Source organism: Takifugu flavidus, chromosome 17 (genome assembly GCF_003711565.1).
Source record: "Takifugu flavidus isolate HTHZ2018 chromosome 17, ASM371156v2, whole genome shotgun sequence".
Taxonomy (NCBI): Eukaryota; Metazoa; Chordata; class Actinopteri; order Tetraodontiformes; family Tetraodontidae; genus Takifugu; species Takifugu flavidus.
Genome location: NC_079536.1, coordinates 11,893,611 through 11,908,685, shown reverse-complemented (window position 1 = coordinate 11,908,685; position 15,075 = coordinate 11,893,611). Strand labels below are relative to the sequence as shown.

Genomic DNA, 15,075 nt, shown 5'->3' with positions numbered 1-15,075 from the left:
AGCAGGTGATACTTCTGCATTCCTGCCACCAGTGTCTCTGCAGAAAGAGTTTTCTCTACTGTTTTATATTATATTGTATAAAATTAGGATTTTTGGTTGATGTCTTAGATTTTGTTGACTAAAAGCAGGTTTTTCTTTAATAACATAGAGAGATTCGATGAGAAGAGAAAATGTATTATTTTATGAACTACTTCCACTACTATTATATACACATACTTCCATATTGTCTTAGATTGCAAGCTGCATTTATTGCATCGTTCATAGAAAGTCATATTTGTGAGGAGAAAAACTCAAATAAGGTCATTTTCTTTCATGATCATTACAAAAGAAGGAGCCGATGAACAAACAGATTTATCTAAAATTGTGTGAAAACTTATGCATGGAAACCTTTTTAAAATGGTTGCATTGTGTAGAATCGGTGTAGAATCAACTTGTTGACTTCTGATTTGGACTCCAATGGAAGTTAGGTGCAACAATTGTGGATGCTGAAAGCTTCAGATCTTCATGAAGGTTTCTGTGGTTGGACTGACCTGCTGCCCCTTTAAGAGGGAGGCAGGTTTGGGCTTCTGGCTGGAATGAAGCCACCTAAGATGAGAATGATTGCAGGCTTTCGGTACCAAGGTTTAACAGGGTGCTCACTTCACACTTGGGCTTTTCTCTTTTTTGGGATGGCTTTTCTCAGTAGAGAAGGGGCATGGCACACTGCAGCAGCTTTCTTTTTGGGTTTTCTAGTTTTCCTTCTGATCTTTAAAAGACAGGAAGAACCATTTTTGATTGGTCTGAATGTTTGGGCGGTTTTGTGGCCAGCCTAAAATAAAACAAGACAAATCTACAACTGATACTTCCTTTCTAGTCATTGATGACCATCCTCACATGGGACAGATTTCCACAACCAATTTAATACTGCAAATCTGTCCTGTGTGGTCTTTTTTCTGAGAACTGTAACACTACGTTTATAACAAAGATCAAACATGTAAACATTTATTGTCTAACTAGTTACACCTGGGAAAGTACTGGATCATCTCTGACTGACCTGAGAGTCTCCAGCTTACAGAGAGGATCCTGGAGAGCACCACAGAGCAGCTTCACTCCTGGATCCTGCAGCTTGGTCTCAGTCAGCTCCAGAACCCTCAGATGGGAGGGATTGGACCTCAGCGCCGAGGCCAGAGAGTCACAGCTGACCTCTGATAACCTGCAGCACCACAACCTAAAAAAGCAAAAAATGGGGCAAATAAAAACACATTTCTAAATATGAAAATGAAGAGAAAAGCAGAAAATGTAAAGAAATTTAGAAAAGACCATCAGAGGCCTCCTGACCTGAGCGTCTCCAGTCTGCAGTTTGGATGCATCATTGCAGGAGACAGTAACTTTACTGTCAGGCTTTGGTTCTTGCTTAAGCTCAGCTCCCGTAGATGAGAAGGGTTTGACGTCATTGCTGAGGCCACAACTTCCCAATCACTCTTTGAAAGAAAACTACCAGACAGTCTGTTGTGTATGAAACAAAAATAGTGAGTCAAACTTTGGGATTTCTAATCAACTTATCTGAGAATCTACCTCAACACAAATGTAGCTCATTTCCTGGAAAAGCTAAATTCAACACCGTAGAGCAACTGTTTGAACGACCATCAGATCTGAAATGCAACTGAATTATTCTCAACATTTGTCTTATTTTAGAACAGCTCATAATTACTCAATATTTAAAATGATTATAGCAAATGGTTTAAAGAAACGTGCATCTTTTTATCTGTCTATCGGCTCTTTGGATATTTTGCATTTCATACAATTTGTACGATCGTGCGTCAAGTCTTAATTCAGCGATCCGATCGATGACATCAGAGTCTCTGGTTGCATCGATTGCCCTCAGCTTCTGTTATATCTGCCTATTTTCCTTCAAATCATTTTCACTGCACCTTTTTTTGCTAGTGATGAAGTTGCCACCTAACGGGTGTGGAAAGGGTCAAACAACTTTGTGGATCACATAAAGGCTCCAAACGGAACCGCCACAAAGACCTAAAACACCCATTTAAACCAACGAGGCCGGCTGTTTTTACGTTGAACAAATGAAGCAAAATAGTCACGTGTCATTAGTTAAAATGTGTTTTTCTGTTGTTTGAATACGATGTATACAAACAAACAAAAGTTATTTAATTACATGACAGTAATTTCATGATAGTAAGTTAACTTGTGGCTCCTATTATTCCTGCCTCATGTTGGTTTGTCTGGATTGACCTTTGAACTTATATCCAGCCAGTGTTGAACATTTCTGAATGAATTGGGGTTTTTGTTTTTATTTATGGACGCTGCAATGGAAATAAAGAATTGAAGGAATGACCACTGGAGGGGGTATTGCTACCTGACATGATCCACTCGCTTGATTTAAACGCCGATGTCCAGCCACAAAAGTCTTTACTTACTCGGCCTTCCTGCAGTTCCTCACAGCTGGAATCAGGCGACGTCGTCCCTCCTCTGAGGTGTTGTACTGCTCCAGGTTCAGCTCATCCAGAACCTCCTCTGACATCTGCAGCAGGTAGGCCAGAGCTGAACAGTGGATCTCTGACAGTCTCCTCTCTGATTTCTTCTCTGACTTCAGGAACTCTTGGATCTCCTGATGGACTGACTGATCCTTCATCTCCATCAGACAGTGGAAGATGTTGATGCTTCTGTCTGGGGAGATTTCATCACTGTTCACCTCCTTCAGGTTGTTGAGGACCTTCTGGATGGTTTCTGGGTGGCTGTCCATCTGATCCAACAGTCCACCCAAGATCCTCTGATTGGACTCCAGAGAGAGACCATGAAGGAAGCGAACAAACAAGTCCAGGTGGCCATTTTTACTTTTGAGAGATTTCATTAGTGCTCTCCAGAAGAAGTCATCAAGAGATGTGACTGGTTCAGAATATTCTAGGAACTGTCTTATAACTTATGACTGTATTGTTATTTAACAACCCAGAAAACCGGCTTGGTTTCGAATATTTTAGGAACTGATTTATAACCACTGTGTCTTTCCTGGTGTAACAGTGGAACATGTAGACGGCAGCCAGAAACTCCTGAACGCTCAGATGAACAAAGCAGTAGACTGATTTCTGGAAGATCACACTCTCTCTCTTGAAGATCTCTGTACAAACTCCTGAGTACACCGACACCTCGGAGACGTCCAGTCCACATTGCTTCAGGTCTTCTGAGTAGAACATGATGTTTCCTTTCTCCAGATGTTCAAACGCCAGCCGACCCAACTTCCGAAGGAGTTTTTTATCAGCCTCAGTCAGTTCCTCTGGTCTCTGCTTTCCTCCATACTTCTGCTTCTTCCTCTTTATCTGAACCCTCAGGAAGTGTGAGTAGAGGTCAGTCAGGGTTTTGGGCAGCTCTCCTCTCTGGTCTGTGGTCATCATGTCCTCCAGAACTATAGCAGTGATCCAGCAGAAAACTGGGATCAGACACATGATGTGGAGGCTCCTGGAGGCCTTGATGTGTGAGATGATTCTCTTGGACAGATCTTCATCACTGAACCTCCTCCTGAAGTACTCCTCCTTCTGGGAGTCAGTGAAGCCTCGTACTTCTGTGATCCTGTCAACACACAAGGGAGGAATCTGATAGGCTGCTGCAGGTCTGGAGGTGATCCAGATGAGAGCTGAGGGAAGCAGGTTCCCCTGGATGAGGTTCACCAGGAGCACGTCAACTGACGATACTTGTGTGACATCGGAGATGAGCTGATGCTTCTTGAAATCCAGTGAAAATCTGCTTTCATCCAGGCCATCAAAGATGAACAGAAGTTTCCAGACAGTCAGATCTTCTGCTCTGATCTTCTGTAATGTTGGATGGAAAACATGAAGCAGTGAGAGAAGACTGTGCTGCTCATCTCTGATCAAGTTCAGCTCCCTGCATGAGAGCGGAAGCACCAGACTGATGTCTTGGTTCTCCAAACCTTCTGCCCAGTCCAGACTGAACTTCTGCACTGAGAAGGTTTTTCCAACGCCGGCGACACCGTTGGTCAGAACCACTCTGATGTGTCTCTGTTGCTCAGATAAGACTTTGAAGATGTCCTGGCACTTGATTGGAGTGTCCTGGATGTTCTTCTTGGAGGTTATCTCAAGCTGTCTCACCTCATGTTGTGTGTCCACCTCCTCACTTTGTCCCTCAGTGATGTAGAGCTCAGTGTAGATCTTGTTCAGCAGGGTTCCACTTCCTGCTTCATTAGTTCCTTCAGTCACATGTTCACATCTTCTCTTCAGACTCATCTTATGACCTTCTATCACCTCCTGCAGTTCACCACCCTCTAAAACAAACAATCTTTTAAATCATTTTACAATTGTCATCTACAGCAGTAACACAGATGTCCTCAACTGGAAAATATTCTGTCATGTTTGAATGATAGAAGCAACAGTCGGGTAATGACCCATCTTACGGTCAGTTTGAAATGTTATGTCTTCTTATGTACACCTATTCTTTTATTTCATTAGGTTTCAATCTAATTTAGTCTATAACAACCATTTCCATGTCTTCCAAGAGTTTGCTTGGACTAAACAGCTGGTCAAAGCTGGATGATATTTAGAAAAACACATCAAACCTTCTCCAAACACATCATACTCAGCAGACCCATTGTCCTGTAAAGGTCACCTGCCTTCAACTCTTTAACACTTTCCAGAACTAAATGACTAAATGTTGCTAAATACTGTCTAAGCATTTAGGAAGGTCTTCAGAGGGTTTGGTTCCAGTGGAACCAAACAAGTGCTCTCTGGATCTTCTCTTGCACATTGTAAATACACAAGTTGTTCCTTTATTCCGACCCAAAAGTATCTTATAAATACAAATGTACGAGCTTACGTGAGACGCTGTTGTTCAGGTCGGCGGTCTGCAGTTCAGTTCTCCGTTTCTTTTCACCCTTGGGACAGGAGGAATCTCCAATGGAAGCAGACCGTTTCTGATACCTGTCAAAAATGGGAATAGTGGTTATACATGTCTACTGGGCGTTAGCAACGCCTAAGAAAGGCTGCGTTCACTTCTACTTTCAGTTTGCTCTGACAGTTGAAGATTGAATGAACACTGAGCAAAAAGTGTTTAGTGGCTTTTCCTCATTGTGAATTTATGTTAAAAATAAAAGTGCCAAATCAGGAATATAAACTCATAGAATAGAACAAAAGTTCTACATTTATGCTCCAAATACAGTAGTCTGGTCTCTGAAACTGATCATAAATAGCACAGAGGTCACGGGTATTCAAAAGCTTATTTCAACCATTTAGAAATGACTGATATTGTTGTCTATGGGTTTATTAGAACCAGGAGCCTTAAAAATAGACTTTTTAATGAATTCTCATGACATGTGGTGGAACAGTGTGGCAGAACAAGCTGCACAGACCTGCCATGTCTTACCCATCCGTATCTAAAGAGAGCTGTAGCACTCTGCAATGATGGATATTGTTAGGAAACTTTAAAATATATGCCTGGGAATTTTTGTGAGATGATGTTAACCCATGTAGGAGAAATGACCAGTTAAAAACAGAAGCAATTTTCAGTTTTAAAAGATTTACCACACTAAAATTAACATGGGAGTTAATGGGAGCGAACGCCTGACATGTTGGTGCACCGTTTCATTTTAAGGACCTGATGAATTTCATTTTTCACGATAGTAGAGGCTAATACCCACAAAATTATGTTTTGTATGGTTGTGAAATGTTCTAAGGCAGAGTTATGTGGTTCAGAAAACCTTACTTTAAAGGTGAGCCTTGAGGTCCGATACCGAAGTTTAAAGGGTGCCACACAAACACATCATCACACTTTAGTTTTCTTACATTTTGTCTGAACTTCTGAAGGTTATTATTCCATCTTTGGACCGGTCACTTTTCAGGGACACACAGCTGGGCACTGTGGACTCTGCTCTGTCCTCGTCCATCCTGAGGAAACATCAGAAATAGTGATGAGACTGTGATGAAGGTAAATAATCTGTAGAGGTTGTAGTTAAATAATCCCAATTCACTGCATTTTTATCAAACAGGAACATTTCTAATACATTCTGGATAACAACTGAATCAATAAATCAATGATTTATCTGTATAGTTTTCATGTTTTCAGAGTTTAAGCTGCTTTTTTTAACTGTTCCCTGCAGTGACAAAAGAACTGGCACCTTTTCCAGCCCCTCATCCTGCAGCACTGAATGTGCTCTAAAGTTCTTTCCAGAGCAAACGTCTCTGCACTTGCAGCAACATGTTGTAGTCATGGATCCGTGAGGAGAACCAGATACAGGAAACGCCCCGACTTTGATCCCAAAAACCCAACTGGTGGCCAACGGTGGTCCGGCAACGACGGGGACGCTGGTCCATCGGCCCGACAACACTGGTTTTCCACAGGCCAACATGGTGAAAGGACTGTGCACCGTTTCATTTTAAGGACCTGATGAATTTCATTTTTCACGATAGTAGAGGCTAATACCTACAAAATGATGTTTTGTATGGTCGTGAAATGTTCTAAGGCAGAGTTATGTGGTTCAGAAAACCTTACTGTAAAGGTGAGCCTTGAGGTCCAATACCAAAGTTGAAAGGGCGGTCTTTGGACATGTCACTCTTCATGGACACACAGCTGGGCACTGTGGACTTTGCTCTCTCTTCCTCTTCCATCACACATTCGCTCAGTTTTAAATGTGAGTCTAAACGGTTAAGCAGGAACAGTCTGCTGACACAGAAAATAAGATTAAAGAACATGATTCTCAGTATGAAGACAAGCAGAGGTCTGTCCAATGACGTATTGTCGGCTCATTCACATCAAAATCTATTATATGATGTAACCCTGTACATCATACATGCCACATATATATTGGAAAAAAGTTTTGGGACATCTTAAAACTTTACACCATGTTTAATATAAAATAGTTGTGGAAAAATTGTTTCTCCTGGGTGTTTCAAAAGGTGCGGTGGCATTAGACGGACGCACACAAATACAAATTAAATCATTTTTTATCTGGTTATGGTTTACAAGAAAACCTAAATTCTTTCAAGATGTCAGTTCTCAATATTAAATTCAACAAATAAGATGAGAATGCATTCAAAACTAAACAGAAATAAGTCATCACATCATCAAAGTGGGTCAAATGCAGCATCATCTTCTGTCATCTCAGACAGGATTCCAAGAAGAGGATCTTCATTTTCAACAACGCACCTTGACATCTCATCATGGCTCGTCTGTCAGATTACAAGCAGCTTTTTTGATCAGGCGCATCATGTTTCTCACAAACACATGATGGTGGTGGAAAAACATTTGTAGCCTGACCTAGAGGTCAAAACTCTGCATGGCGTGCACAGCTACTAGTTGCAGCTGGTGGTTGTGGCGGAGGAGATCCCAAACATATCTAGCAAGCTTGTTTTGGAGCAGAGCTTGTCCACCACCTCTGACCCCACTCATCACAGAAGTCCCACCATATCCATGGCCAGGTGTGTTGGCAGCATTGGAGCCAGCCTCAGGAAAAAGGTGTGTGAATATCTCAGAAGTGATGCATCAAGCTGACACAACCCAACAGAAGTCAAGCAACCCAACATGCTGAATAGAATAGATGACACACAGCAAAGGGCAAAAAAACCACCCAATTCTGCTCAGACTAATCTTATCTGACCACATGTACAGGACCAAAAATATGAAAACACTATGGGTTTAGGTTTCGTTTCGTTTTCTTGACTGCTTTATTCAAAACAGAACAAATTTCATAAATCCATAATAACAAATTCATATTCCACAAAGAACCAGTTGTTAAAACAATAAAATGGAATGCCTTGATCTCTACCTCTTTACATACTCTCCTTTTTTAAATAAAGGATTGATTGTCCCCCTGGTGGAGGGACAAAGAGAGGAGGCTAAAACTTCCGCGTTTGTGTCCCTCTTTCCGTGGATTTTTCCACTAACTGCAAATAATATTGTCGACTTATTGTGAGTATTAAAATGTGCTTCCTCAACCTCTAAAATGTTGGGTCAGGGTTAGCGGAAAACGCAGTTAGAGGAAACACGCTACAAAGTTTGATCATCCGTCACAACATTCCCGTCGACCAGCCGCAATGTGCGTCCGAAATACGCGCACGCTCATTGCGAACACGCAGGTTATTAAGCCGCATCTCGCAGCGGAACATTGATTCGAGACGACAGCAGTGAAAGAACCAAGTGCTACCTGAATATTAGAGGTTTTCTATCAGGGCTCGGTCACTCAAGATGGAGCCCGAAGTTGAGAACTTTCACTTTCGCTTCTTCTTCCTCTACACGTCACGTGTTTGTGGTTTGACGCGTCATCTTCAGCACAAGCGCCTCTCTTCAGAACAATTTGGTCCACGTTTTAACTGAAATACTGGGAAACAACTGGAGTTCGTCTGACAGATGTTCGTTTTTGGGTGCGGAATCAAACTGTGTCAACTTTTTGATCTATAGGATCCCCTCTGGTTCAAAGTGTCCCCTATAGGATATTGACAGTACTGACCTTTTGGGGGCTGCACACACCTCTTAATTGTGACTGCACCAACGGAGCTGATCCAGTTGTCATCAGCTGGCCAGTCTGACTCCAGCTCATTAGGGGAAATTTGCTGATCTGGAGGAGAAGCTTTCAAAACTTGACGGGCTGGGGGTGGGGAAATGACTAATTTTGGAATCAGCGTGCCAATTTTATTTTTAATCAGAATGATTTAAAATAAAAAAAACCTCAACAGGATATTTTCAAATTGTTCCCCAGTGTAACTTCACCTGAAATTGTGGACTCCAGAATATCACCATTAAATCCATTTAATCACTTAACAGCTGTGGAATTTGAGCCATGAGAAAAATATCTCTCCATCATGATTTCCAGAATTCTTCATCAATATCTGAGATTCTTCGCTCACTGTAAAATCCAATTAGTTATCATTACTTAAAAAAGCATGCAAACCGATTGCACTTAATAAAACAAGTAAAGAGAACTAGTTATTTTACGTTGTGCTAACTAGCACTTCCTTCGTAGAGTACACTTACAAATGAGTTTAAGCAACTAAAACAATCAAGTAGAGTGTACTTGATAACTTAGTTTAGAATACTCTTGACTTAGTAAAGACTACTTAGAATTACAATTTTAATCTACTAAATGATTGCATGTTAAATTTACTCGCTTCAGTCCATATAACACACTTATCTAAGTTGGACTGACTTAGCATTTCTAAGTTATATATTTACTTGAACAGCAATCTGACTTACTTGCTAAAACCATGCAAACTCGACTTCAGCAATCTAAGACTTCAAAAATATCTATACAGGAATGAAAAAGAGGCTCCAATCTCCTAAAATAATCTGAATTACAATTACATAATAAATCAAGGTAATAACACAGTTGAAAGTTCAAATATATCAATTGTTTTTTTATTTTTTAAAGATTGCCTTTAATGACATCCACAAACACAGCTTTAGTACTGTACAATCAATAATACAGTAAACACAGCTTTAAAACTGTAATAACTAACAGTTTATAGACCACAAGAACCAACATGCTGACAAGTGCACTTCTATATTCCTGAATAATGTTACTCAAAAATCACTAAATAAAAAGTTTTTTTTTTTTAAGTTTTCAGAAAAATTATTCTTCTCCTTAATAAAAAGTATTTAAAAAAAACATGCCATCAAGTGCAAAGTGGCTTCATTAAATGAGTCCAAAAACCTGAGAGGGTAATGACTGGCAATGGATCTCACCTGTGGATGAATGTACGTACATCTACAGCCTCTAACTTGCTGATGAACCCGTGGGCTGACAATTTTAGTGGACTGTCTTAAACTGAATCCACTCGTGCATTTGCATTCTAACTCAACAAGAGAGTTTCAAGACTGTGCAATTTTGGCGGGAGCTCGCTCTCTCCCAGGCCGAGCATCACTCTTTGAATGAAGCCGAAAGTGTTTTTCATGGCGTTTGGGTAGTCTAAATGTAAAGCGTATGACAATCCAAACAAAAGGCAAAGTGCCTCAGGTAGGTTCTGGACATCATCCATTACAATAGCTCCCTCAACAATGATGGCAGTAGATATTGGCTGAAGGTGGAGCTGATTTGGAACCAGTTGCTCATCTTCAGGGACAACAGTCAGCACCCCGACAGATACTTGTGCCCAGGTCTCATCACTGTCACAATCCTGTGATGGAACCAAACAAAAACATTACATTACAACAGGGAAATGTTGTAAATTGTCAATTCAAAATTGTCACCATTTCAACTGTCCTGCCGACACTGCCTTCCAGCCTCGTGCAGTAAAGGAATACTAGGACGATTAGTGACTGTGGAATCAGCTCTCTCCATGGGTCAGAGAGGCAGACACACGCTCTACATTTAAGTCGAGGCGTAAAGCCTTCCTCTATGACAGAGCTTTTAGCCAGGGCTGGTTCAGGCAGCCCTCTCTTTCTCCTCTCCTTCTCCTCTCTTTCATCTCTTTCTCCTCTCCCCCTCTCCTTCTCCTCTCTTTCATCTCCTCTTCTCATCTCCTTCTCATCTCCCCATCTCCTACTACTCTGCTCTGCCCCTCTCCTTGTCTTTTCCTCTCCCCCTCTTTCTCTTCTCTCCCCCCATAACTGTGTGTGCTCCTTTAGGAGGCTCATAATATAACTTACAAAGCAGGTGTTGTAGAAGTCACTGGGATCATCACCAAGTAGAACAGGGAGGCCTCGGAGTACCATGGTGCGCATTGCTGTCACATCTGGATTCTAGAAGTGGATGATGAACAAATTAAGCTCAAGATAATGCAGCATTCAAAAACTACAGCACAAAACAACAAACTAAGAAAAAAAAAAGCAGCAAAACAGCAATCACTATTTGAAGTCACCTTACCATGAGAAATAAAGAGACAAAGCCTTTCATAGACTTACCCCGGCATGAACTTGCTGCACCAACCCTGCCAGGGTCTGCCCCACACTTCCTTTCTTTGCCCTGAAGATCTCGACCAAGCGTGGTGTGTGGCGGTCCAGGGCCTCAAATAAGTCCCCCTGTAGGTTCTTGGTGACTTCCCTGTTGAACTCTGGATACACCTGCAACACACAGCAAAAAAGCATGGTGAGTAAATAGGCTTGGGCCAGTGTGGGAAAATACATTCACAACCGTTAGTTTCATTTTATTACAACAGTAATTAGCAGACTGCCATTTTGTATTTAGTCACGAGGCAGAATGACAGAACTACAGAAGATGGGAAGAGTTTTAGAGCCACTGAACAAAAAAAAAAACCAATAATACAGGCATAAAAAAAATCTGTTCTGGGAAAAAGTCAGAATTCTGAGGATATTATAATGTCAGTACTTACTTGTCTCTCCGAGCGGGCCACCGCTCCTTCAAAGTTTTCACTGGAGGTCCGGCCTTTACAATCTCTCTTCTCCGCAATGGGAAGGTCTGGTCCATCTCTGAGGCGATGACCGCTCCACTGGGGTTCCGTTTTTTCATTTCTTCAACCAAGAGTTTTCTCTCAGCCTCCAGGCTATCCTCACTCTGCCCCTCAGGAATGTCCGGTAGGTAATTAACCTCATACCTTTTGGGTCTTTTGAGGCCTTTCGAAGCCATTTGTGGTCTTCCTCCTTTCCCAGCATTTATCGCAACCTCTATACATCCTGCTCTTTTTAGTTTACCACCATAGTTCCCCATTTTGAATTTCAAACTATGCTTCCAGCCAGAACACCCATCTGGTGAACCTGGCTCCCTCAAACAGGGATGTTTACTGATGAGTGCAAGTGCCCCAGATTGGAGCCGCTCAACACTTGGGTAGGTATCAAACTTGTAAATAGTTTCAGCAAGCTTTTCCAGAATGCCATGCTTCGCGTCTTTTGGTGGATTCCAGTGCGTTTTGTCTCGTAGATACGCAAGATTGGCTTGTCTCAGTCTAAATTCCACATCAACAGAGAAATTTGGAATATCAAAAAACTCTGGCCGTGGCTCTTGTCTCATTGATGAAGTTGAGCTTGGTGAGGACAGAATCTCTGTGTCATCGGAGGCACAGGAGGCATCAGATGTGCTGCTGGTGGTGGCAGTCACCACCAGTGGAATCACCTTCACAGTAGCTCTTGCAGCTGGCAAGTCCCCTATATCTTCGAGGTTGCAGAGGGCATTATCAAAGTCCGGATCTTCACACATAACACTGAAGCCATACTGCAGCTCGCATTTTTCCTTGATTTTGGTCTTCAGTTCCTCAACCGTTTCTGGTTTTTCATCTAGTGACACTTTCTGTATGTCCTGTTCTGTTCTGATGACTCTCAGTTTGTAGCATTCCATGGTCCTAGAAAAAGTGAACATAATTTAAGTCCATAGTCTACATGCTGTCATTCAGCATGATATGTAACGCTTAAGTGTCACATATACGTTGCCTTTCACTCGATAGGAGGATAAGGCGAAAATGTCATTCAGCTCAGATAACTGGGTGAGAGTGAGAGAACCTGCCCCACGGGGGCACAACTCATAGGAACGTAAATGTTCAACGTAGCGTGCAGTCAAAAGCCTGCACACAAACAGGATTTCTGTGTTGATGACAACAATGTGTGTTATTTTCCTGAACTCAGGGAGACCAGAGCAACTACCAACTGAAATGATCATATCTGTGCTGTATTTAACACCATGAACATTAGCCGAAGATGCAACTCGCACTGTACTTTGCTTGGCATTTCGCTGATGTAACAAACTCTGAACATTGTCAGGGAAAGATGCGACCATAACTGACTTCACTTTATCAATTTCCAAAGGAGGCTTGAAAAATGTTGAGGAGTCTAAATGAAAGGCCATCATCTTCTGGTGTCTTACGGCCAAGGTTTGTGCCACATTCTTGAAATTACGAGTGTCATGCACCACTTTTTTGAAAAATGTATGCTTCCCCTCAAAACGCATCGTCCACACATCTACTAGCGGGCCAAAGATTTTTATCATTTGAGGGCAGTGCTCAATGAAATGATGCTTTGGACGAAGTTTGTAGTTGGGAAAGGTTTCCCGCAGCAACCCTCTGTGTTCTGAGATTTTGCAATCCAGGACGTGGATCAACTCATCTGTAAAGTGTGATGACATAACCAACTCCAGGATATCTTTAAGAAGCATCAGAATCTCCCATGATTGGTCCCCCTCGGGGATATCGTGGCCTATCATCAATGGAAGCAGCCTCAGAAGGGACCAATTTTCATGGCCATTTCCGCCAGTAGTTCCCTTGGAGATGAAGGTCTTTGGAATGATCTGTGGTTGGTCAGTTTTATCAGAAAATGTATAAGCAAACTGCCTAATAGCCTTATTCAAGGAGTCTAAAGAAACATACTTCTTGGTAATGAAATCCTTTAGACACAGTGACAGTTCTGCTGGTATTATACCCTCCAAAAAATCGTGGAGAATGTCAGGTGGGAAACCATCCACCACATGGAAGTGTGTCAGGTTTTCATTTAATGGACACGCTCTTTTAACACCATGATGTCTGGCCGTAGTAGGGTCATGTATAACCTCTTGCACATGTAAATCATGGTCCTCTCTTGTCCTTAGCTGGTGTAGACCTGATTGGACCTCCTAATCCTGTGTCATCTCGCTTACACAGACAAAACCGACAAAACTGATCTGCTCCAAAACTCTCCTGGAATCCTGCCAGAGAGTGAGCCCCCAAGTTGTCTGCTGCTACATACAATACAGTGCCTCTGACACTTTCGGCTAGCTGTTCTATATAAACACCATGTTCCTCAAGAGTTGCAAGATCTTGAAGGAGTGGACGAAGAACCTCTGCATAGCCATGTTCTGCCACAGTGTTGACCTTACATAACAGTGCTAGTTGAATGGAGTGAAGAGCTGATCGATATTTGGAGTCAAGATTAGCAAGTACCCAATATACGGCACATAGTTTATGTTTTTTCTTGGAAGTTCCCAGTGGATTAGCCACTTCAAAATCATCAATATACAGCCCAAGAGCAATCCTAAATTCTTCCACATTCAAAAGAACATTTTCTTTGAAATGACAGCCATCTCTGAATGAGTGGTATCCTTCTGATGAATACATCTCTCCACACAGCACCTTGTCCAAAATATCCTTATTGCTTAACAAAGCCTGTAGCATTTTCAGTATGGGGACATATACAATGGACTGACTATCTCTCTCAAGAAGAAACTCAACTGGCATTACAACTGGAAATTCTTGCAGTATATAAGATGCTCTCCTGGCAGCTGTTGATAGGGATCCTCCTTTATTGGTGTACTCCAGCAGGACATGACTTTGTGAAACTACACCTAAAATCTCACTCACTATGGAATCATCCACATCACCACAATGTTGACTGATCATCCTCTTGACTGCACTTTGTAGTAATGGCTGTGAAAGTGAATGAATCTGGTTGAGCTGCTGAATTACTTCTTGTGCAGCACTTTCAGATATGTGCAAGATTGCTTGCATTTTCAAAAAAAGTGCAGCCAGGTTACGTTCCAGTTGGATTTCCAAGTCCTGTATGTCATCTTCAGACTCAAACTCACCCTCAATGTCATCCTGTAAAGGGTTTTCTTCCTCTACTTCAGTCAGCTGATCTGGACCTTCAATGTTTGACATTATTGCAGTTTTAAACTGTGATGTAGCACTCGACTTTATGTGCATTAAATGTTGCATATACACTGCTGTGAAATTTGCAGCCTTGGACATAGAACTCTTTGTTTAAGTTTTAAATGAGTGCGTAAATGTTTGAAAAACTCATCTTCAGTGCAGGGCTCTATGAATTCACATAACTGGCAATGAAACGCAACTGTGGGTTTACTTGCTTGTCCAATGTCTGATTGAGAATGCCAAACAGATAAATGAACTTTGAGTGCATTAAAATATTTGAAAACGCACAAGCAATCCATATGAAGGCATGGTGTTGGTTGTTGCCGAGTAAAACCTCCATGTTTTAGGCGACAGTGTTTTAACAACTTTCCTCTTTTGTCTGCGGAAAAGAGGCACTGCTTAATAAATACCAGTAACATATGCATATTTTTGATAACCTAGTAAAGTTAACTAATGTTTGCATGTCAGGGCAGCTATTGGATTTTACAGCGGTCTTCACTCTTCCTGCTCAGTCTGAACGGAATACTTTTACCTTTCCTTTTTCCTCTGTTAATGAACAACTTTATGGCTGTTGATTAAT

The 15,075-nt window shown here is 41.7% G+C and overlaps 2 protein-coding genes across 2 annotated transcripts in view; both read right to left on the bottom strand.

The window, feature by feature from the left end:
* LOC130513406 (uncharacterized) overlaps positions 1–15,075 on the bottom strand; it is a 328,720-nt gene that overhangs the window by 196,669 nt on the left and 116,976 nt on the right. Inside the window, exons 8-11 of the mRNA XM_057012116.1 lie at positions 5,784–5,885; positions 4,819–4,922; positions 2,927–4,270; positions 2,415–2,886 (exon numbers count right to left, since the gene is read on the bottom strand). Coding sequence (XP_056868096.1) covers positions 2,415–2,886; positions 2,927–4,270; positions 4,819–4,922; positions 5,784–5,885 — 2,022 coding nt within the window. The remainder of the gene's footprint in view (positions 1–2,414; positions 2,887–2,926; positions 4,271–4,818; positions 4,923–5,783; positions 5,886–15,075) is intronic.
* LOC130513498 (uncharacterized) lies at positions 9,594–11,165 on the bottom strand. The gene is made up of 3 exons (XM_057012281.1): positions 10,834–11,165; positions 10,579–10,671; positions 9,594–10,106 (listed from the first exon to the last, which is right to left on the bottom strand). Exons 1-3 carry the CDS (start codon positions 11,053–11,055, stop codon positions 9,783–9,785), a joined length of 639 nt encoding a protein of 212 aa, XP_056868261.1. The 5' UTR covers positions 11,056–11,165; the 3' UTR covers positions 9,594–9,782.

Bases quoted from the DNA above. Each gene is read 5' to 3' on its own strand.
- LOC130513498 (XM_057012281.1), bottom strand. From the start codon at position 11,055: ATGTATTTTCCCACACTGGCCCAAGCCTATTTACTCACCATGCTTTTT. The intron at 10,672-10,833 runs GTAAGTCTATGA...ATCCACTTCTAG, and splicing joins TGCAGCAAGTTCATGCCGGG to AATCCAGATGTGACAGCAAT. The intron at 10,107-10,578 runs GTAAGTTATATT...GTTCCATCACAG, and splicing joins ACTTCTACAACACCTGCTTT to GATTGTGACAGTGATGAGAC.